Source organism: Notolepis coatsorum (assembly GCF_963971535.1).
Source record: "Notolepis coatsorum genome assembly, chromosome: 8".
Lineage (NCBI taxonomy): Eukaryota > Metazoa > Chordata > Actinopteri > Aulopiformes > Paralepididae > Notolepis > Notolepis coatsorum.
The window spans coordinates 137,376,802-137,402,471 of record NC_140172.1 but is presented as its reverse complement, the minus strand read 5'-3'; the positions used below and the strand labels follow the sequence as shown (position 1 = coordinate 137,402,471).

The 25,670-nt window shown below is 41.5% G+C and overlaps 1 protein-coding gene across 1 annotated transcript; it reads left to right on the top strand.

Moving 5' to 3' along the window:
- Positions 1–5,663: 5,663 nt before the first annotated feature.
- Positions 5,664–14,393, top strand: LOC311233595 (peripherin-2-like; the record flags this gene model as incomplete). Its single annotated transcript, XM_084320562.1, has 4 exons — positions 5,664–5,672; positions 8,898–9,082; positions 11,474–11,720; positions 14,190–14,393. 4 exons carry the CDS (start codon positions 5,664–5,666, stop codon positions 14,391–14,393), a joined length of 645 nt encoding a protein of 214 aa, XP_084176688.1.
- Between the last annotated feature and the right edge of the window lie 11,277 nt (positions 14,394–25,670).

Below are 25,670 nucleotides of genomic sequence, written 5' to 3'. Positions count from 1 at the left end.
ACCCCAGAATAATATGGATGTCGGTAAAGGGAATGATCAAAGACTTCACGGATAGCTTTTCCTCCAAAATGCGCAAGAATCAAAGCACAAAACTGGAGGAGCTGGAAACGCTTTACTCAACGTTATTTAATTCTCTGAAATACAACAACTCAACTCGACTAGAAAATCAAGTTAACGTACTAAAAATAGAGATCAATGCCATATACAGACAACAATCGGAAATACAAATACGCAGCACAAGACAACAGCAGTACTCCCATGGTTCCAAACCCAGCCACCTATTAGCCATGCGATTAAGAATTAATGCAACATTTGCAGATATAACTACCATTAGAGCACAACAAGTACTTGTAACAGATCCTGTAAAAATAAACGATACATTCAAAGTATTCTACTCCGATTTATATAAATCAGAAATGACCTTCGATCAAAACAAAATGGACACATTTCTTAATCAAATTATTCTCCCTAAACTTTCAGAGGATGACGCTAAACAGTTAGAAATACCGATCACACTAGAGGAACTCAAGAAGGCCATAACCGCAATGAAAAGTGGTAAGGCTCCAGGAAGAGACGGTTTCCCATCAGAAATGTACCTTTCTTGTTGGGACATAATTGGCCCCTTATTACTAAATATGATCTTATACTCAGTCAAGGAGGGGAACTTCCATAAAATTGACAATATTGCACTCATAACAGTCCTCCTTAAAAAAGACAAAGACCCCAACGAGTGCGGTAGTTATAGACCTGTAAGCCTCCTCGGAACAGATATCAAACTGTACTCTAAGGTATTAGCCATCAGATTACAAAAGCATATGACGTCTTTAGTTCACCCGGACCAAACTGGCTTCATAGGAGGCCGCCTGATCACTGAGAACATAAGACGTATACTGCACGTACTTGATGCCGACAAGGAGGACACCATACCTAAGGCGATGCTGTCCCTGGATGCTATGAAGGCCTTTGACAGGCTGGAATGGTCGTATCTGTGGGCAGTGCTAGAAAGGATGGGGTTAGGAAAAGGATTCATCGATATGATTAAAGTATTATACAAAGACCCATCGGCCATGATTACAACAGGCACAATCATCTCTGAAATATTTCCGGTATCACGCTCTGCCAGACAGGGTTGTCCTCTTAGTCCCGGACTGTTCAATCTATCATTAGAGCCTTTAGCACAATATATAAGACAATCCCAATCCATAGAACCTATCGTAATCAAGGGCACACAACAAAAAATTTGTTTATATGCGGACGATGTAATATTGTTCATGAAAAACCCCAACACCACATTGCCTCATCTGCTCAAGTTGATTGAGGACTTTGGTGATTTATCGGGATTTAAGATAAATTGGCCGAAGTCGGCTTTCCTTCCACTTAACACCCCTGCAAAAAAAGATACAACCCTCCCAGGACAGATACCGATGGTAAAACATTTCAGATGCTTGGGAGTGGAAATATTCCCTACCATAAGACAAACGGTGAAGCACAACTACACAAAAATCCAAAACAAAATCAAAGACGACCTTGATAGATGGGCAAAACTTAAGAACACAGTACAAGCACGGATATCAATAGTTAAGATGGATGTACTACCTAAAATCAACTTCTTCTGTTCAATGCTACCGTTACCCCCTCCAGAGGGTTACTGGAAAAGATTACACTCCTCCACATACAAATTTATTTGGAATAACAAACCACCACGTATAAAAAGATCCACCGCACAGAGAAATAAAGCAGATGGTGGCATGGCATTTCCAGATTTTTTCCTATATTTTAAGGCGTACTCATTAAGTCCATTGACAACATGGTTTGACTCCCAAGCATTAGCATCTTGGAGAAAAATAGAAGAAAACATAGTAGCCCCACATAGACTGAAGGACATAGCATACACTAAACTACCAATCAAGCACTGTGAACGAAAATTTGGCCCCATAATTACTCATGCGATCCGGATATGGCGTGAATCACAAAAAAAAAATCCTAACCCACAAGAATGGCACAATCATACTCGCTTATTCAATAACAATGCTCTCTTAATTGGGAAACGACCTATAAGATTCCCTATATGGGAAGAGCAAGGCATACACTCATTAGGGGATGTTTTTAACAAACAGGGTTTTTGTAGTGATAAAGAAATACGCAAAAATTTTTATCTCACCAAGTCCACATGGCTTTTTCACAAACAGTTAGAGCTATGTTTGAAGTCTCACGGTGTTCCATTAGACAGACCAATTGAACACCACAGATACCACAAATTCTTCTACTCAAGAGAGACATCGAGAGGTTTTGTTTCAGAATTTTATCATCAATTACTAACGTCCTCGTATGAAACCCTCCAACTTGACTCTGTCTGGAGGAGGGATATACCAGACCTGGAAAATGACTTTGATTGGCAAGGAGCCTGGGCAAATGTCCGACTTACATCAAGGAACCCGGATCATCAACAAATCAATCTTAACTATATTCACAGGACATACTTGACTCCTATAAGACTGTGCCGAATGGGGCTCAAACAAGATTCCAAATGCACCCAATGTACAAATGGGGACGAAGGGACATTTATGCACATGTATTGGGACTGCTCACCAGTTAAGGCATTCTGGAAAGATGTGACCCAACAAATATCAAAACTCGTATCTTGGAATATACCTGTACACCCCTCGGTATTGCTGTTGAATGATGTTTTTGAGTTTGCAGTGAATCCACAGCTAAAGAGATTGGTTTTATCGGGTATCACAGTAGCCAAAAAGCTGATCGCATCACGCTGGTTTCAACCGGAAAAAATGTGCCGTAAAGTTTGGTTTCTTACATATCTCGATGTAATTTACCATGAAATATCTACAGCAAGAATTCTGGGTCTCAATGAATCCAAAATGTCAATGTGGTTAGAAGTGGTGGAGAGAATAAAAGCTAGCTTATAATGGTAGTGTCTGGTTAGGTGCGAGGGATAGTGGAGGTACTTCTCAAGGTGGGGTCCGGGAGGGGGGGGGTTCGAGCTGAGCATATGTGTGTAGGTTTTTTTTTTAGATAACAGGTATTATGGGTATATCTTATATAAAACAACTAACCAAAAGGTGATCTCATTGGATGTGCCCTGACAATTAATGCTTGTATATCTTATCGTGTGTTGTCATGTTTGTTTATATGTTTGTTTAAAAAATATATATATAAAAAAAAAAAAAAAAAAAATACAAAAAGGCGATAAAAAAGAGCAATTTAAAGATGGCCAAATGCTTGAAGGAAATGATACAGGTGAAAGGGGCTTGAATGATGTTAGCCGCCAACCTTTATAGTGGACAGGAGTTCTGCCGACCTAGCCAGTCCATCCAGTTTCACCCAAAACCAGGCACGTTGGAACTTTAAATTGGCAGGGGGTGCGGCCTTTCTGAGATTTTTTTTTCAGTGTGTTGCCGTACCATACAGTGATGGATGATGAAATAATGTTTTGTATTATCGCTGTGTAGAATTGTACCATTAAGTTCTTCCTAACCTTGTATTTCTTGAGTTGTCTCAGATGAAATAGTCTTTGATTGGCTGTTTTGAGTAGATGAGTGGTCTGATGGTCCCAGTTTAGTTTATTGCTGATCCTGTTCCTAGGTATTTGAATGTGTCTGTGGCTGAAATGGGTTGATTGTTGATGAGCATGGGTGTTTTAGTGTGTGGTTTTCCTAAAGTCAATGATGATGTACCCTGTGATCTCTCTTGTAATGTGATACTGAAGTGCATACATTGTCACACCGGCTTCCTTGATTCTAAACCTCTCCAGAACACTACAAAGTAAAACATTTTCATTCAATGATAATCTGACAACATTTTACAATTATTAAAATGATAACTTTTATTTAAATGTTTTAACTTGAATTAACATTTAAAATTTTAATATATCACAGTTATATACAGGATGTATAATAACATGAGTAGCATGAGTTATAGGCCTACAAAGTGTGTTATCCTGAAATTACAAATGCTAAACAAATGGCTGTAACACAAGAAAATGCATAAATTGTAGGCCAATATAAATTGCACTTTCATTACTCCTCCCAAACCTCCGAAGGTTCCAGCACCATGGAGAGCACCATAGGCATGCTCTAATTATCACACTCCTGCGCCAGGGGCGTCCATTTGGTATGGCAAGGTATGGCACTCGCCATACCTTGGCAAATAAAAATGTAAAAAAAAAGAAAAAATGGACATAGGGACGTTTTTTTTTTATCAAAGGGCAGCAGAGACAAGTGATACAGGGACACAGGTAAGGTCTGGCTTAGTGATTATAATAGTGCAGTTCAGCATTCAGTAACCCATACTTTTTGTGAATGTGTTTTTGATACTACATTCTGTTGAACACACACCTCAAAACCGTACCTAAGGAAAATTGGCTCAATTGCAAGAAAAGTAATAGACAGTTATGATATTACATTCTGCATAATTCGTATGAAAAATATTGTGGTTCCCTGCTTTAGTCTGTTGACACATTTCTATACTAAAAATGCTTGTGTAGTCCTGTGTCATACCTAAATGTCATATAACTGAACTGTATAGAAACAACTCACCAAAAGTGACTATTGCACAACTGATTTGACAAAAAAAATCCACCAAGGGGGGGAAACCGCCCCTTCACCCCCCCCCCCCCCCCCCCCCCCCCCTCTCCTCGCCATACCTTGCCTTTTAGTGAAAGGACGCCACTGCCTCAAACTATCACAGCTGAGATGCCGCGATGAGGAATGTCACCGTTCTGAAACATGAACGCGCGTCCCCCATCTAGGTCATTTGCATACAAAACAACGCCTCCAGAGCTCCTTATAAGGCAGGCTCTGTGCCGTGTGCAAATGAAATCGAGAAAAGTCGAGGGTTTAGACACACCTGTCCAGCTCATTAAATGCAACTAATGATGCAGCCGTGTGAAAATGGTGGCGGAAGCGCTTTGCGACCGATCAAAATGAGATTAGATTAATGTATTGTCATCATATACAGAATACAGGCTACTACTCGTGACCACCTGCCGCAGCGGGCACACCCCCCGCCCCCACACACACACACACACACACGCGCTCGCAGTACTGTATAGTCTATGTGCGTAATGAATGAACGCAGTAGGCTTATATTATTCTAATGACTTGTTTTATTAGGAGATCGCAGATACAGTCCACCAGTCTGCTGCCCGACTCTGGCGGCCTTAATATGTGTACTGTACTTACTGTATAGGGCAGAGCATATATAGTATCTACTAAATCCTAGTGAAACAAGTATTTAGAATAATATAAGTATACTGTTCATTCATTAGACACGTAGGCTATACTGGCGCACACAAGACTTATGGAATATTAATGCAGTAATTAAATGTATAATTAATCAATAAAACAGATATGTAACAAATAAGAAATACAAATTCCACAGAAGGCATTAAATAATAATTATTTTCAATAATTTCATAATAATTGCATAATATCTGAGTAATTAAAGTAATTATACATTTGTCCAAAATAGCTGGTTCAGATATGGTTAATCCAGCTGCCCTTATCATACAAATATTGTCATATTTATTTGAATTATGATTAAGTAATTAATTCCAAGGAGGCCTGTAGGGTTGACATGAAGGAATCACTATGATTCCTCCCAAATAAAGCCATTAACTCATTCAGCGCCGGAGCTTAATCCGTGAGATGGCGCTAGTACGCCACCACTGTAAGTCAAGTTAAATTATAGCTATGGGTCTAATACACCCATCGATTATCAGTGAGTTGCTTCCAGTCAACATGTACGAAACTAACGTTACAACTAACCTAAAGTTAGTTTAGGTTCGTGTTAACGTTAGATAATGTACAAAATAAACGTTTTCTGCTGCTATAAGCGTTGCACTTTTATTTTGAAAACCCCAGAAAGGAAGTCATTATATTTGCTTTACCATCCTGTTCTGTGTTAGCTCCGGTTAGCTCCGAGCGTGCAGTAGTTAGTATCAATACCAGCCATTGGATTACTGTTTTCTAAATTGGGGAGACTTTTAATTGTCAAGGTAAGAGGATTTTAAGTCATGGTATCCATAAACTTCAATCGGTTTGGATCCTTTGAAGGAATGAGAATATCAACAAACACGGCTTCACGTTGAAACCACTGACTGCGCCCAGAGACTCGAGTGGTTAGCAAAAAATAGTTCTGAGTATATTTGCTTATAAAACGTAATTGTCTAATTCAATTATTTTTTATTTCTCCACGTGGTGAATACACAGGTCACAACATGTTTACAGGAACGTTTTGGAGTTGTATTTGGTGACTGTAAGACCCTGTAGGGAACGTCAGGCTCCGGCCCCCCCCCACTTCCAGTGATGAAGCTAAGCTACGCTAATGGAGCGACTGTTCCCAAAGCTAAATGCACACACAGAGACAAAAAAGCTATGTATCTTCTTGTCTAACTCCAAGGAAGATGTTAAATAAGCTAATTTCCCAAAATGTTGGAGTTTTCCTTTAAATCGGCAGAAATTTGCCTGAGAGCAAATTTCTTGTCGTAAATCCATTCAGGAATGAGACCCAATGTCTCTTTCAACCAAGAGAAGGAAAGTATAATGTAAGAGGGTTATGTATTCTTAAAACATGTAAAAAGGTAAGAACTAATGTAAAAGCTAGATTTTGGGAATTCAATTATGGGATAGCCTTAGTGACGGGTTGAAGTTGTGTACTTCTCAGGGGAGATTTAAAAAAGCCTTAAAGGGGGGGCTGTCAGGTGGCGTAGCGGAGATTGTGCTCGTCCCCAATGCAAGAGGCTGCGGTCTCGACTTCCGGAGAGTCAGCATTGCCTTGGCTCGGGCTGATCGCTATACTAACTCGTTTGGCTGAGTTAGGGGGAGGGGAGCCGTGGGTGGGTTCTGGGCGTTGTGGACAGCGACCCCTACAGTTCGGTCGGGGCGCCTGCTCAGCAAGGGTAGGATCTGGAGAGAGGTAGTGCGACCTTCCACACGTTACACTCTCCCGGTGAGAATCTGCGCGGCCAGGCTGGCTGCCGGCTGGCTGCACATGCGTCGGAGGAAAGCATGTGACAGTCTCCGGCCTCTCGGACCAACAGTAGGGGGAAGTGCGCAACAACCAGGAAGGGGGTTGGGAATTGGCATAATGACTAACAGTGGGATGGGAGAAAAATCGGAAAAAGAAGGAGGGGGGAAAAGATAATAATAATAAAAAGAAATTAATAAAAAAATAAAAATAAAAAAATAAACTTGTAGGTTAAACCCTACTCTTCAATTATGGGTAGTTTACATCATTGGTATCTAATTTAATTATTTATTTTTTTCCATTTGACGCTGGAAATGCCACTCCGAAAGGGGTAAAAAGGTCCACGCACGAATAACATGCACGCGCGAATCAAAAAAGCTTATCAGAGCTATCAGGGCCATGACGTCACGTCGGGTATCTTTCCCCTACTTCTGATCCACTACAAGGAGTTTTGACGAGTGCAGAAAGCTATTTCCTTGATCCAAATGGACGCCTTACAAGACGCAAATGGGTTTAATCGTCGGGAGACTTTGATGGACCAGCTACAACTGGTTGAAACAAGGTAGTTATAATGTTTTTAATGTCGTAAAAAATAACTACATTTACCACTAGGCAGCCTGTTGTTCAGTACAGCAGCGCTACTGGTCTGTGGGCTGTCGCCGTATCCCCGACCCCGGGTCATATATCAAGCTGGCTATATAGCTGTGGCTAACGTTACCCCGCTAACGTTAGCATTATGTCTACTGTCGTGCATGTAAAAGAGTTTTGGGAACGAGTAAAATGTGTAGGTCTTCTTCTCAGACCTGTGAGGCAAAGCACTGCACACATCCACACACATCCTGCCGGCTAGCAAGCTATGCGCCCCGGCATGTTGATACGATAGTAGCCCCTTTAGCTGCACTCGGTGCATCAGTGACGATAGCTATGAGCTAACTAACGCTACAAGCTCAAACACCTTATAACTACTACTATTGTCGTGTCCATAAGTTCCTTGGCAGAATACTTGTGATGACAAAGGTATACAAAGAGGAGAGAACCATTTTAAATCGGGTGATGTTATGAGTTTCGGCTACCAAGCTAAGCTAAGCTACGTTAGCTAACTTAGCTAGCTTCTAACGGTGTATACACAATATGTACAACGACACAATGATTTTCATTAGTACAAATATGGTAACATGGTTGTGGCTTTTATAAATAGTGGTTCGCTTTAGAGATGGATGGCATATGATCACGGAGCAATAGTGTTGTTAGGTGAAACAGATACTTTTCATTCATTACTCCTCGGCTAGTAGTAGCAAGGCTCTCTGCCTGCCACTAGCTGTGTGTGACTCTCAGACTCTCTCTGTGTGTGTGACTCTCAGGTGCCCTGCACCTGCCGTGACGACATAATTTCGATTACACGTGCACGTTATGAACCATTGATTAAAATATCCACGTGCGTGGTGATTGTGTTGGGCAGACAAAATCTTTGATAAAAACGCTAAAACTGGGTCAATTTCAATATTTTTTTTTCCTTCTTCATGAAAGTCACCGTTGGCCTAGTCCACATTGTTTATTGAACAAAAATACAACCTGCAAGTTGGCCTTTAAAGGATAAAATCATTCAGGAGTACAGTTTTGAGTAAAACATCAAACATTTGTTTTTTTCTTTCAAAGAATTATATCTTACAGCATATTTTTAGTTTTTCTTTCTTATATTAAAATATATTTCGTTTTTAAGAATTTGTAAAGGACAGGCAAAAATAAGCATGTGCTTCAGCCTATTCCTTTTCTTCTGTCGTTGATTTTGGATTTTGTGTGTGAGCTTGCCTTGAATATATGTACATTAGTGATTTTTTTCTTTTCTTTTGCAAGTCCACACGGGTGTGTTTGATTTGTCTGTAAGAAAAAAAAACTTCATTCATTCATTCAAGGTGGGCCTGAAGAACGGCATCCGCTTCTACAGGGACACAGACACCCCGGGCCGCTGCTTCCAGAAGCAAACCATCGACCGGCTGCAGATGGAGTTCCACTGCTGCGGCAACACGGACTACAGGGACTGGTTCAACGTCCAGTGGATCAGCAACAGACTGGACTTCAACTCCGTGGAGGTGAAAGAGTGAGTGAGTTATCATTCAACTCTGAGGGGGTGAGAGAGTGAGTGAGTTATTATTCAACTCTGAAGAGGTGAGAGAGTGAGTGAGTTATTATTCAACAACTCTGAGGAGGTGAGAGAATGAGTGAGTTATTATCAAGGAGGTGAGAGAGTGAGTGAGTTATTATTCAACAACTCTGAGGAGGTGAGAGAGTGAGTGAGTTATTATCAAGGAGGTGAGAGAGTGAGTGAGTTATTATCAAGGAGGTGAAAGAGTGAGTGAGTTATTACCAAGGAGGTGAGAGAGTGAGTGAGTTATTATTCAACAACTCTGAGGAGGTGAGAGAGTGAGTGAGTTATCAAGGAGGTGAGAGAGTGAGTGAGTTATTATCAAGGAGGTGGGAGAATGAGTGAGTTATTATCAAGGAGGTGAGAGAGTGAGTGAGTTGTTATCAAGGAGGTGTGAGAGTGAGTGAGTTATTATCAAGGAGGTGAGAGAGTGAGTGAGTTATTATCAAGGAGGTGAAAGAGTGAGTGAGTTATTATCAAGGCGGTGGGAGAGTGAGTGAGTTATTATCAAGGAGGTGAGAGAATGAGTGAGTTATTATTCAACTCCGTGGAGGTGAGAGAGTGAGTGAGTTATCAATGAGGTGAGAGAGTGAGTGAGTTATTATCAAGGAGGTGAGAGAGTGAGTGAGTTATTATCAAGGAGGCGAGAGAATGAGTGAGTTATTATTCAACTCCGTGGAGGTGAAAGAGTGAGTGAGTTATTATCAAGGAGGTGAGAGAGTGAGTGAGTTATTATCAAGGAGGTGAAAGAGTGAGTGAGTAATTATCAAGGAGGTGGGAGAGTGAGTGAGTTATTATCAAGGAGATGGGAGAGTGAGTGAGTTATTATCAATGAGGTGAGAGAGTGAGTGAGTTATTATCAAGGAGATGAGAGAGTGAGTGAGTTATTATCAAGGAGGCGAAAGAGTGAGTGAGTTATTATCAAGGCGGTGGGAGAGTGAGTGAGTTATTATCAATGAGGTGAGAGAGTGAGTGAGTTATTATTCAACTCTGAGGAGGTGTGAGAGTGAGTGAGTTATTATCAAGGAGGTGAGAGAGTGAGTGAGTTATTATCAAGGAGGTGAGAGAGTGAGTGAGTTATTATCAAGGAGGTGGGAGAGTGAGTGAGTTATTATTCAACTCTGAGGAGGTGTGAGAGTGAGTGAGTTATTATCAAGGAGATGAGAGAGTGAGTGAGTTATTATCAAGGAGGTGAGAGAGTGAGTGAGTTTATTATCAAGGAGGTAAGAGAGTGAGTGAGTTATTATTCAACTCCGTGGAGGTGAAAGAGTGAGTGAGTTATTATTCAACTCTGAGGGGGTGAGAGAGAGTGAGTTATTATTCAACTCTGAGGGGGTGAGAGAGAGTGAGTTATTATTCAACTCTGAGGGGGTGAGAGAGTGTGTTAGGAATCCAGGTAAGAATGTTGAGTTCAAGTGTGGCACAAAAGAATGGAGACGGAGAGGGTGCTGCTCTTCTCGAATACGTGTTATTTTATTATCAGAACCACTTTGAGCAATAACAATACTTTACAAGGTAAAGCAATAGTAATACAAGGAAAGATACTTAGATAAACAACTTAAAGAAGCAAAGAGAGAAAAGGGCGGTGAGAGATCCGACTTCTCGACCTTAAGCGAAGATAACTTCATGATAACCGGCGAGATATCCGACTTCTGCCCATGGACGGCTGTTCCCAGTAACACTGCTGAAGAACCGACAGAAAGAGAGAGGCAAAGTATTACTATAAAGGCCTCAATACAGCCAGCAGACCCAATCAGAACCAGTGACACAAACACAGGCAGGTGACAACAATCAGGGTAATTACAGAGACAGCAGGTGACGACAATCAAGATAATTACAGAGACAGAGTGAGAATTCCAGGATGACAGCAGAGCTTCCAATCCTGAATAGGGAGAGAAAGCCCAGACGTTACAAGAGTGAGTTATTATTCAACTATGTGGAGGTGAAAGAGTGAGTGAGTTATTATTCAACTCTGTGGAGGTGAGAGAGAGTGAGTTATTATCAAGGAGGTGAAAGAGTGAGTGAGTTATTATCAAGAGAGACAGAGAGAGAGCCATCTCATTTAAATGTCACAGAATAACCGTCACAACTAATGTCACACAGGGAGGTTATATGTCATGTTCTTGTTGTCAAACTCATGGATGTGATTCTTTCCTCCTCCTCCTCCCCCTACTCTTCCCTCCTCCCTCATCCTCCCTCCTCCTCCTTCTCCTCCTCCTCCTCTTCTCTCCCTCTTCCTCCTCTTCTCTCCTCCTCCTCCTCCTCCCTTCTCCTCCTCCTTCTCCCTCCTCCTCCTTCCTCCTCCCTCCTCCTCCCCCTCCTCCTCCTCCTCCTCCTCTCTCACAGTCGTATCAAGAGTAATGTAGACGGCCGTTACCTGGTGGACGGTGTTCCGTTCAGCTGCTGTAACCCTGGCTCCCCGCGGCCGTGTCTCCAGTACCAGCTGACCAACAACTCTGCCCACTACAACTACGAGCACCAGGCGGAGGAGCTCAACATCTACCTGCGGGGCTGCAAGGAGGCGCTGGTCCACCACTACATGGGTCTGATGGTCACCATCGGCCTGGTCGTGCTCACCGTGGTCCTGATCCAGGTACAGTAGCACCTCCTCATCCAGGTACAGTAACGCTGTGGTCCTCATCCAGGTACAGTAGCACCTCCTCATCCAGGTACAGTAACGCTGTGGTCCTCATCCAGGTACAGTAACGCTGTGGTCCTCATCCAGGTACAGTAACACCTCCTCATCCAGGTACAGTAACGCTGTGGTCCTCATCCAGGTACAGTAACACCTCCTCATCCAGGTACAGTAACGCTGTGGTCCTCATCCAGGTACAGTAACACCTCCTCATCCAGGTACAGTAACGCTGTGGTCCTCATCCAGGTACAGTAACACCTCCTCATCCAGGTACAGTAACACCTCCTCATCCAGGTACAGTAACACCTCCTCATCCAGGTACAGTAACGCTGTGGTCCTCATCCAGGTACAGTAACACCTCCTCATCCAGGTACAGTAATGCCTCCTCATCCAGGTACAGTAACACCTCCTCATCCAGGTACAGTACCACCTCCTCATCCAGGTACAGTAACACCTCCTCATCCAGGTACAGTAACACCTCCTCATCCAGGTACAGTAACGCTGTGGTCCTCATCCAGGTACAGTAACGCCTCCTCATCCAGGTACAGTAACGCTGTGGTCCTCATCCAGGTACAGTAACACCTCCTCATCCAGGTACAGTAACACCTCCTCATCCAGGTACAGTAACGCTGTGGTCCTCATCCAGGTACAGTAACACCTCCTCATCCAGGTACAGTAACGCCTCCTCATCCAGGTACAGTAACACCTCCTCATCCAGGCACAGTAACCACGGCGACAGAATCCCTTTTAGACTTGAGCCACCGCAACAGTTTGCGGACACTTTTCTGCTTTTCTTTTTTGGAGTGAGGTTCCACTGTAACACTTCTGCACTGGAGTGAGGTTCCACTGTGACACTTCTGCACTGGAGTGAGGTTCCACTGGGACACTTCTGCACTGGAGTGAGGTTCCACTGTAACACTTCTGCACTGGAGTGAGGTTCCACTGGGACACTTCTGCACTGGAGTGAGGTTCCACTGGGACACTTCTGCACTGGAGTGAGGTTCCACTGGGACACTTCTGCACTGGAGTGAGGTTCCACTGGGACACTTCTGCACTGGAGTGAGGTTCCACTGGGACACTTCTGCACTGGAGTGAGGTTCCACTGGGACACTTCTGCACTGGAGTGAGGTTCCACTGGGACACTTCTGCACTGGAGTGAGGTTCCACTGGGACACTTCTGCACTGGAGTGAGGTTCCACTGGGACACTTCTGCACTGGAGTGAGGTTCCACTGGGACACTTCTGCACTGGAGTGAGGTTCCACTGGGACACTTCTGCACTGGAGTGAGGTTCTACTGGGACACTTCTGCACTGGAGTGAGGTTCCACTGGGGATTCCCCCCATTTTAGCCACACAGTGAAGATCAGTGATTATTACAGACAAACGTGTTTCATATCATAATATTCATTTGAACATTTAATGGTTATTATGGTTAGCGGTGGCACCAAGCGGTAGAATAGGAAGACTGCAACAGATGGAATAAGCTTTCATGCATTAGAGTTTCAACACCGATGTGTTCGGTATGACTCATAATTAATCATAGGTAATTGTAATTACATGAGTGTAATAGCATTTGGAATAGGTCTTTCAAAATATATAACCTGTCCTCTGTAGCTTTATACTCTGTATATAACCTGTCCTCTGTAGCGTTATACTCTGTATATAACCTGTCTGTAGTGTTATACTCTGTATATAACCTGTCTGTAGCGTTATACTCTGTATATAACCTGCCCTCTGTAGCTTTATACTCTGTATATAACCTGTCCTCTGTAGCGTTATACTCTGTATATAACCTGTCCTCTGTAGCGTTATACTCTGTATATAACCTGTCCTCTGTAGTGTTATACTCTGTATATAACCTGTCCTCTGTAGTGTTATACTCTGTATATAACCTGTCCTCTGTAGCGTTATACTCTGTATATAACCTGTCCTCTGTAGCGTTATACTCTGTATATAACCTGTCCTCTGTAGTGTTATACTCTGTATATAACCTGTCCTCTGTAGCGTTATACTCTGTATATAACCTGTCCTCTGTAGCGTAGTTATACTCTGTATATAACCTGTCCTCTGTAGCGTTATACTCTGTATATAACCTGTCCTCTGTAGCGTAGTTATACTCTGTATATAACCTGTCCTCTGTAGCGTAGTTATACTCTGTATATAACCTGTCCTCTGTAGCGTTATACTCTGTATATAACCTATCCTCTGTAGCGTAGTTATACTCTGTATATAACCTGTCCTCTGTAGCGTTATACTCTGTATATAACCTGTCCTCTGTAGCGTTATACTCTGTATATAACCTGTCCTCTGTAGCGTTATACTCTGTATATAACCTGTCCTCTGTAGCGTTATACTCTGTATATAACCTGTCCTCTGTAGCGTAGTTATACTCTGTATATAACCTGCCCCCCCCCCCCCCCCCCCCCAGGCCTCGGTGCTGGTGAGCCTGCGGTACCTGCAGACAGCCATGGAGGCCGTGTCCGGCGAGGAGAACGCGGAGATGGAGACGGAGGGATACCTGCTGGAGAGAGGCGTGAAGGAGACCCTAAAGGGGTACCTGGAGCCCGTGCTGAAGTTCTTCCTGCTGGGGGGCGAGGAGGTCACCCCCGAGGCCCAGTCTCCCGCCAGCTAGGAGGACAGGAAGCGAACCTTTGGTTTTTTCCGCAGATCGAAACCCGCTGTGTGCGATGTCCTATTGTTCAGAATGAGGACCGTGTGTGTAGACTCAGCCGCTCACCATCACGTTGGAACAAGCGCGGGAATTTAGCGGACGCAGGGCCGTGTCGAATGAGGCCCATGTAGACTCGACCACTAAATGATGCGGTTATTCCAACATAATTGTGGTTGAGTCTACACACGGTCCTCATTCTGAATGGTTGCATTTTCTACACAATGCATTCTTTTTTATTGTACGTGATTATGTGAATGTGAGAAGAACACATCAAGGTCAATTCACTTTCCATTTAATCAAGTCAGGAGGAGTAATGATGAATGATCTGTTCATAAATAGCCATTTCTGTTTACATTTCTGATTGATTGAAGTTCAAAATGGATAAGATCCCTGCAGTACATTCTATTCTGAGGCTCAAGTATATTTAAATCTTAACCCCAAACATGAGTCACGACATGTGGTCCATGACTGACAAGTTACATGTCAACCCTTCAAATGGACAATTGACAAGTTACATTTAAACCTTGACAAGTTACATTTCAACCATTCAAATAAACAATTGACAAGTTACACTTAAACCCTTCAAATGAACAATTGACAAGTTACATTTAAATCCTTAATTGACAAGTGACAAGTTACATTTCAACCCTTCAAATTAACAATTGACAAGTTAGATGTCAAACCTTCAAATGAACAATTGACAAGTTACATTTCAACCCTTCAAATGAACAATTGACAAGTTACATTTCAACCCTTCAAATGAACAATTGTGGTAACAAAATAATTAGTACACTGTATCCACGTTTTACTTTCACATGCATTTATGTAATTGAATAGTTCTATTTTGTTACAACTTGACATGTGTCTACAATAACATTATTTTGGTATGGTAAATAAAGGCACTGCTATTTAACGGCAAGACCCTACAAACAAAAAAAGTATTTGCCTGTTAATAACAAATAATGAGATTATGTTTGAAATTGTACAGGGTGAAGAACACAAGCTCGTTTACAATGAGAGGAGATCCACCTCTTAATTCATGTTTCAAGTTCAAGTTTCTTAAATTATACCTGTTATTAATTTAGCATACAAAATAAGGCCACTGTAAAAAGCTGATTATAGAGAGATGAGGCACAACTGCTCTGCATTATGTAAAAAGGACTATATAGAGTGTCTGGTCAGTAACATGGGTCTCCCAGTCCCTCCTGCTCTGCAGTAAACAGCCATCACTGATATAGAGTGTCTGGTCAGTAACATGGGTCTCCCAGTCCCTCCACTCTACAGTAAACAGTCATCACTGATATAGAGTGTCTGGTCAGTAACATGGGTCTCCCAGTCCCTCCACTCTACAGTAAACAGCAATCACTGATATAGAGTGCCTGGTCAGTAACATGGGTCTCCCAGTCCCTCCACTCTGCAGTAAACAGCCATCACTGATATAGAGTGTCTGGTCAGTAACATGGGTCTCTCAGTCCCTCCTGCTATGCAGTAAACAGCCATCACTGATATAGAGTGTCTGGTCAGTAACATGGGTCTCTCAGTCCCTCCACTCTGCAGTAAACAGCCATCACTGATATAGTGTGTCTGGTCAGTAACATGGGTCTCTCAGTCCCTCCACTCTGCAGTAAAAATAAATAATAATAATAATACAAATAATAAAATACATTTCCTGGTATCCTGCTCCCACGGTATCCAATCAGGAGAAAACTCCACACTGCACAAATGGTCTGACAAAAATAAGAAATACAAACTAGTTAAACAAGTAGAATATCTAGGGTTCTCTCTCCTGATTGGATAAAGTGGAATGGGATACCAGAAAGTTTTTTGTGTTTACTGCAGAGAGGAGGGACTGGGAGACAGGACTGCGTTACTGACCAGACGATCTATACCAGCGATGACTGTCAGAGTGTAGAGCTATCTAACTTGACCTTACAGCACCTTTAATGAAATGTTTTCAGATAATCTTCTAACTTGCGTTGCTAGGAAACAGCTGGATTTACAGTTGATTTCCTGTTTGCCGCGTTTGCTAATATCAACAACTAAGAGGAGATCAAATGTAGTCTGTTCTACAATGTTTGTGTTTTTTTCAGTATCTGTTGTGACGCCATCATAAGAGTCTAATCTCACGTGTGAGTACTTCATACACTTGAAAGGGATTAATACAATCATGTAGTTTTGCAGTTTATTTATAAATGATGTAAATAAAGTCAAAGCTCAAGTCAGAATTGTGTAATTTTTAGTATATGTGTGTTGGAAGTATAATTGTAGTGTACTTTTCTGAGAGTATGTTTAGTGACTAATGACTAATGTTTAGTCATTAGTATGCCGTCAGTGTAATCTACAGTACAGTAAGTACACTTAACAGAAAAGACAAAAAGGATTACTCTCTGAAGTTGTACTTCAGTATAAAGTATTAAGCAAAAGTAACATACATCAAAAGTATACATTTCAATATATCTAAGCACATCTTAAGTACAACTTTTAACACACTAACTACAACTTCAGTGGTTTCAATTTAACATGACTTTAGTCAACTTTCTGAATACATAAAAAGTATACAAACGTATACAAAGTACACTTTCAGAAAATATACTTGAAGTATACATCCGACACGTTACTCTTTAGTCTATTTGCCAACACAATGAACCCGGAAATTTTGGAACCACCAAACTTTTATGATAGATATGGATAGTATGGGTCACCAGCACTTAGAAACTGCCGGATGCTAAGTTGTACATGTTGGGCAACTTTTTTTATTTGCATAATTAGCTACATTTGCATAATCACCTAAATGGACAAATCTCGGAAACTACTTGATCAATTTCAACAATGTTGGAGTGGTTTTGGGGGTTATTCAGGATGCTGAATCCATTTATGATACTCAAGAGTTTCGGAATTGCAATATTTACTGGAGTTTACCAAATTTCAATTTCAAGAGAAATTCTGCTGAATAATATTATGGGGAAACTTACTCCTTGCTTACAAGTCTTGGTTATCATAGACTCAGGTCTACTGTAAGCTTTAAGTCCCACATTAACAAGGTGACAAAAACATAATTCTTCCACCTTAGAAACAAAGCTAAAGTACAACCATTTATAAATCAAAAGGATGCTGAAAAACGGATCCATGCCTTTATTCCAAGCCGACTGAAGAAAATCCTTCAGCTTATTCAACTCTCAGCTAGGCTATTACACTGGCTTCCGGTAACATTTAGAATTGATTTGAAGGTCCTCCTCCTTATGTACAAAGCCCTAAATGGAACCAGACCAAGCTATATTGGCAATTTTCTTGTCAACTACATGCCCCCAAGAACACTACGATCATCTACTTCTATCATCTTGTATTTTTATTTTCTGCATTGCATTTATTCTGTCTATTTTATGCTCATTTGATTTATTCTAGTGTATTTTCTGCTGTGAAGCACTTTGGGCTGCAATTCTTGTATGGAATTTGTACAAATAACGTTTATTATTATTATTGCCATCCTTAGAGTTATTTGCTACCTCTATCTAGCAGGGCTCAAATTATTTGAAATGGTTTTGTTAACCCTCGTGTTATCCTCAAATTGACTTTACACTCTTTATCCTTGGGGACATTTTGACCCCAGCAGTTTAAACCTCCAGAAAATGATCATAATCAAAAGTGTTACCCAAATGTATGTTTCAAGTGCTTCATGTTACTTAGTTGATTACCTAAATAACCATTTAAATAAAACATTACCCCTACTCCCCCCCACCCACCCAATTATACATACATAATATATATTATGTTGTTCAAGTGGGGAGTGGGCCCATGATAACTTTCCGTTTTTGGAAAGTAACGTGTCTGCTTGTGGTTGAGAGACAACAGGAGCATCTGCACTAAGGGTCTCATTCTCATCAGAGGAGGACGCCTCATAATCAGGGTCTCAGACACATTCTCTCCTATGTCACTTTCACCGTCAAATATCTGTGACAAAACTTCACTGGCAGAAAACTTTTTCTTCAAGGTAATTTTCAAATGAGAGTTTAGAAGGCTGCTATGCAAGCTATGTTTGCTCCTCCCCTATGTTGCGTAAAGTTTAGGTAGTCAAAAATCACAAATAACAATAAAAATACAGTCCGGGATATACATTCTAAAAATTGCACAGTGTTTAGAATGCCCATTTCTCCTTGTTAGGGACCAAGCCGTGAGACAATGAGGAAACAGGAGTTGTAGATGAAAACTGGGTTTTTATTTACCCACAAGGTGCAAAACCATTGCAAACCAAGAATTTGATAACTAGGCCTATAGATAGGTTTCTCGTCCACGTCAGCAAGGAGGCCAAAAGGAACGTAATAATCCTGTCAGAACAATGGGGCACTGTATAGAGGATACTTTGTAGGACATGACCTCGAGAACATTTGAACCTGTTTGGGGAGATATTTCACACAGACACAACCAGGAATGAGGAAGATAGTGGTTTACCATTGTATCTTTGTTCCTGGATTGTAGCCAGCTCTTCATAACAACTCATCAACAATAGTCTTCCGGGATTCTGAAATCGGGAGGAGATTGCGGGGGGAGCAAATGAATGAATGTGGATGAGAGCCATGATGTAAGTGATTGCAGCTACGGCTGTGTGGGTGCTGGAGACATGATCGAATAGACTTGTATGCGCCTGAATCTCCTGAACACGGCGCGATCCATTCCTAATCGATCAGAACTAAATCGGCAGAGAAAAAGCCCATTTTTAAGCACCTATTCGGCTATTCCCCATGCACATGCGCAGATTGCCCACGGATTGTGACGCCACGCACACCCACCCTGGACTGTTCCATCAGAGCGGGGAGCTTCGGTGGTAGTCTGAGTGGCTACAGACCACTGCACTTAAATATAAACAGTCTACCTGGAGACTCAATGAGGTAATTGTAGATGTCGCCATATGACTCGTCTGGCCATTTAGTGGGATCATTGTTTCATTATCCTGTTCGGCTGAAAGGACACTGGCCACGAAGCTCACCCCTCTGATGGAACAGTCCAGGGCGGGTGTGCGTGGCGTCACAATCCGTGGGAAATCTGCGCATGTGCATGGGGAATAGGTGCTTAAAAATTGGCTTTTTCTCTGCCGATTAGGAATGCAACCACTTACATCACGGCTCTCATACACATTCATTCATTTGCTCCCCCCGCAATCTCCTCCCCGATTTCAATGTAACGCGGAAGTGTAGTGGTCTATTAGGCGCTCTACAAATTAAAGTTATTATTATTATTATTATTATTATTATTATTATTATTATTATTATTATTATTATTATTATTATTATTATTATTATTATTATTATTATTATTATTATTATTATTATTATTATTATTATTATTATTATTATTATTATTATTATTATTATTATTATTATTATTATTATTATTATTATTATTATTATTATTATTATTATTATTATTATTATTATTATTATTATTATTATTATTATTATTATTATTATTATTATTATTATTATTATTATTATTATTATTATTATTATTATTATTATTATTATTATTATTATTATTATTATTATTATTATTATTATTATTATTATTATTATTATTATTATTATTATTATTATTATTATTATTATTATTATTATTATTATTATTATTATTATTATTATTATCATTCTGTTTACAATTGAACAGTCCATGAAAATTATCTATAAATTCTGCATCTTCTGAAACATTTATAAACAGAAAATTCAAAAAGAAGTTCACCAAAATTTGGTAAATTCCAGTAAATATTGCAATTTTGAAACTTTTTTCTTCTCTTAAGTATCATACAACTGGATTCAGTATCCCGAATAACCCCCAAAACAACTCCAACATTGTTGAAATTGATCAAGTAGTTTCTGAGATTTGGCCATTTAGGCGATTATGCAAATGTTTGCTAATTATGCAAATAAAAAAAGTTGCCCAACATTTACAACTTAGCATCCGGCAGTTTCTGAGTGCTGGGGATCCGTACTATCCATATCCATCATAAAACGTTGGTGGTTCCGAAATTTCCGGGTTCACAATGGGGCTCTATGGGGTGGCAAATAGACTACTTCCCCCTCATGTCCTCTCTCTCTCTTTTGTCTCCGTCAGTGGCTGGAATAGGATTATATGCAGCGCAGTCATCGGGGTGATTAAGTAACGTGTCCTTCAGAGAGACACTGGTAATCCTGCTGGTTAAGACTCAGACCTGCTGAACACAGCAGACACACACACACACACACACACACACACACACACACACACACACACACACACACACACACACACACACACACACACACACACACACACACACACACACACACACACACACACACACACACACACACACACACACACACACGTGCAATATGAAGCTGAGGTTTACCATGCAGTATAGTCAATCAAATAGGTTGATCATGTCGGAACGCCATGTTGTCCATTAACTCTAAATCCACAATTGTAATTATTTATTTGTTTATTTGTCAGGGACAATGCAAAAGAAAACCTTGTAGCGAGTTACAATAACAAGATACAGTTGCATTGCATGGGGGCAAGGAGATAGAGCTGTCGTCTGGTAATTCCGGCAGCATGTCGAAGTGTCCTTGAGCAAGACACTTAACCCCTAACTGATCCCGATGAGCAGGTAGGCACCTTGCATGGTCGCCTCTGTGTTTGGTGTGAGTGAATGGGTGAATGTGAGGCATGGGTTTTACATTTAGTCCTTTAGCTGACGCTTTTATCCAAAGCGACTTACAAGTTCTGTACGACAAGTCAGCAGGAAGGGTACAACTCTTTCAGCCGAGTAACAATGTTCATCATACAGTGCTGAAACGTGGGTGCTGCAGTGATGAGTGTATAGCTAACATACAGTATTAGTATAGTAAGAACTAGGAAGAGTGCAAGATAGTATAAGACAGTAAGAAGGTTATTATTATAAATTGTTTTCTTCATTAATTTCCGATATTGATTGAAGAAGTGTGTTTTTAGTCGACAGCGAATTTTATTTATTTATTTAAAGCGCTTTGGATAAAAGCACTATATAAAGCAGTCCATTTATATGTAGGATTTCTAGCCAAGGCTAATTTGTGACCCCTGTTCCTGGGTTGGCTCTTCTCCTTAAAAGTGGTCATTACACATCACCATTACCAAAAGTATGAAAGATTTACTTGCAGGACTGTAGAGAGATGCATTATTGGTATATGTAGGTCTGAGAGTACATGCATATTCTACAAAGAAAGAAAGAAACATTTTGTCTTGGGGTGAAGTAGAAAACCTCCTTAAAACACATTTAATCTTTAACTATATGTTTAGATTAGATTCGATGCAAATGTATCATACAGCACAAGTACAGTACAACGAAAAGAGGTTATCCCTAATTCGGATAGAGATACGGTTGAAAATCTGCGAAGTGGTCCTTTAATTTTAAACACCTTTAAAACTCACATTTCACCTAAAATGTAGTCAATTGTAATTTTACTCAACATAAAATCACATTTCATAACTTTTTTTGTAGCTACTTTAGTTGCTGCCATCTTCAGTGTTACAGATTTCCCCCATTAAAAACTCCCAGAGCTCTGTCCTCATTAATTTAATTATTAGGCTTGAATGAATGATTGATTGATTGAAAACTTTATTAACAGATTGCAGAATGGGTACAGTACAGTACAGCTCAATACATACAATTGTTAAGGGGATGCAGACCAGAGAAAGACTTTCGTCTTGTTTACATCAGGGTCCCCCATTTTCAATTCATCGTAACATATATGACATACATGACATACAGATTGACAGTACTGCTACATCTATATATTTATGACATACCAGATTTGTAAATACAGTACTGTTTGTGATACAAAAAGAGTCCAGAAAAAAAAGTATATACATTTGACGTAGAAACTGTACATTGGATTGGGTAGGTGGGGGGGGGGGGGGACTGTACATTGGAGGTGGTTGGGTGGGGGGGGGGTTGGGTAGGAGTGGGGGGGGGGGGCGGAGGTTGGGTAGGAGGGGTGGGTGGGGGACACTGTACAACTGTACAAACAAAACTACAGTACATTGGAATATTGACAAGACCATACTTGGTAATTTACTGTACATTGGAGGGGGTTGTGTTAGGACATTTACAGGGGCCAGTTTCGAATTGCAGTCTCCCGTAGAGTGTTTTTGAAAGTGGGTAGTGTAATGTATTGGATATTACATATAGCCTCTAGCTAGAGTGTCAGCACCATCTACTGGCCACTATTATCATGCCCTGTATGACGTGCAGTCTAGACCCATTAAACCAGCTATAAGCACGTATATGTCTCCAGAGTATTCTTATCATAAGAACCCTAATATGTTACAGTGGCGACGAGGACGGTGAATTCTAAGAAGAATACACCTGGGAGGAGACACAACATGCAAACTAGCAACTAAGTTAGTTAATTCCGTGGACTTTGTAGCTCTGAAGAAGAGGAGGCTAACGGAGTAAGCTAAAGCTAGCTGACGGAGCTAACAAGCTAACAAGATGGCTATGTTTAGGATCGGTAACTTATCGGAATATAAGGAGGGACAAGAGGATTTCGAATCTTACTTGGAAAGACTGGACATGTGGATGTTGGCAAATGAAGTGGATGAGGAAAAGAAGGTCAGTGTGTTCCTAACAGCCATTCGAGCAGAAGCATACAGACTTTTGAAAAATCTACTCAGTCCTGACAAGCCAAGTGCAAAGACGTACAAGGAGCTATGTGATATGCTCAGTGAGCATTACAAGCCAAAGCCAATCGTGATTATGGAAAGATTCCGTTTTCAAAAGAGAAATCAGCAGGATGGTGAGTCAATTGCGGAGTATGTAGTAGCATTAAAGCAACTGTCAACTCACTGTGATTTTGGTGCACATTTGAACGATGCACTTCGCGACCGTTTTGTGAGTGGATTAAAAGCCGAAGACGTGCAAAGGAGACTGTTATCGCGGCAAGCGCTGACATTCAAGGATGCATGTGAGACTGCATTAGCAATGGAGATGGCATCACTCAATGCACAAGAATTTTCAAGCAAGCTGAAGGAGACGGGGAATGTAAACAGTGTGAGGGAAAATGAAAAAAGGCAGTGGAAAAAGAAATCTGAGCCACACCGTACACAAAAGAGCTGGCAACCAAAACAAGATGGTGACCAGAAGGAGTTTAAGCCTTGCTACAGATGTGGGGGTAAGCAGCATTCACACGAGGCATGTAAATTCAAGGATGAAAAGTGCCACAATTGTTCGAAAGTGGGACATATTGCACGGATGTGTAGGAACAGGAAGACTCATTATGTACAACAGGAGGCTGGGGAAAGCGATACAGATGAAGAGCTTTCTGTGTACACAGTGTACACTGCTGCTAACAAAACACATGGCATTCACATCCCTGTTACAGTTGAAGGCAGGGTGGTGGATATGTTACTGGACACAGGAGCTCAAGCAACTCTAGTGTCAGAGACTGTTTACAGAAAGTCGTTAGCTCATCTAACCCTGAGGAAATGCAACACAAAACTTTTTTTTACGGGAGAGAGAATCCCCACGCTAGGAGAAGTGACAGTGAATGTAGAATATGAGCGGCAGACAGACAAGTTGCCCCTGGTGATTGTGAAGGGAGACAGACCAGCGCTGCTAGGTTGTGACTGGCTGAAGATACTCAGGCTGAACTGGAGAGAAATATTCACAGTGAGAGCCAGCAGTGACAGTGATGGAGACATGGAGGCTGTGTTACAGAAACACCAGGCTGTGTTTGAGGAAGGCCCCAGCACAATCCGTGAGTTCAAAGCCTCTATCAGAGTAAAGCCAGGAGCCCAGCCCATCATCAGGAAGGCTAGACCGATGCCATATGCCCTCAAAGAACCAGTTGAGAAGGAGCTGGATCGACTGGAAGGACTAGGCATCATATCCAAGGTTGACAGAAGTGAGTGGGTGTCGCCCATAGTCATAGTCCCAAAGGCGGATAAGTCGATCAGGATCTGTGGTGACTACAAGGTAACCATAAACCAGAGTGTGGAGGAAGAAACATACCCACTACCGAACACAGAGGATCTGTTCGCAACATTGGCTGGAGGAAAGTTGTTCACCAAATTGGACTTGTCACATGCATATCAGCAGTTAGAACTGGATAAAGACTCTGAAAAATATCTCACGGTGAACACACACCGGGGACTGTATGTGTATCACCGTCTCTCATATGGAGTCTCCAGCGCGCCATCCATCTTCCAGGGAGTGATGGATCAAATCCTGCAAGGGCTAGACCATGTGACATGTTTTCTGGATGACATTCTCATCACAGCGGAGTCTAAAGAGGACCACTTGAAAATGCTGGACGAGGTCCTGAGTCGTCTGGGGAGATATGTTGTTAGAGTGAAACGTGCCAAGTGCAAATTCATGGAGAGCAGAGTGGAGTATTTAGGGCACATGGTGGACAGCGAAGGACTCCACCCCACCAAAGAGAAGGTGGAAGCGATACTGAATGCTCCAAGCCCCACAAATGAATCGGAACTCCGTTCATTCATTGGATTATTGAACTACTATGGGAGGTTCATAAAGAACCTGTCTTCTCTGTTACAACCACTGTATGCGCTACTGAAGAAGGACAGACCTTGGAAGTGGACAGCGGAATGTGACCAAGTGTTCAAAAAGGCGACAAACCAGCTGTTAGAGAGCACAGCGGTTGTACATTATGACACCAAGAAGCCAATGAGGCTAGCATGCGATGCATCACCCTACGGGGTAGGTGCGGTGATATCGCACATCATGGAAAATGGAGAAGAAAAGCCCATTGCATTTGCGTCACGCACCCTGACGGATGCAGAGCGTAATTATGCGCAAATAAATTTTTGGAGTGAAGAAATTTCATAAATACCTCTATGGAAGAAGGTTCACCCTGATCACGGATCACAAGCCGCTCTTGGTGATCCTGGGCCCAAAGTCAGACATTCCTACCCTGGCTGCTCTGAGAATGCAGCGGTGGGCACTGATACTCATGGCGTATAATTATGACATTGAATATCGCAGATCTGCCGATCATGCCAACGCTGATGCGTTATCCAGGCTGCCGAGACGTGACAAGGACAAAACGGCTGAAGATAAAAACATCTTCTACTACTCAGCAGTAGATGACCTCCCTGTGCATGCAAGCGACATAGCACGGAGCACTCGCAAAGATCCAGTGCTGAGCAAAGTCAGAGAGATCACTTTAAATGGTTGGCCAGACCACATTGAGGATGAGGCTCTCAGACCGTTCT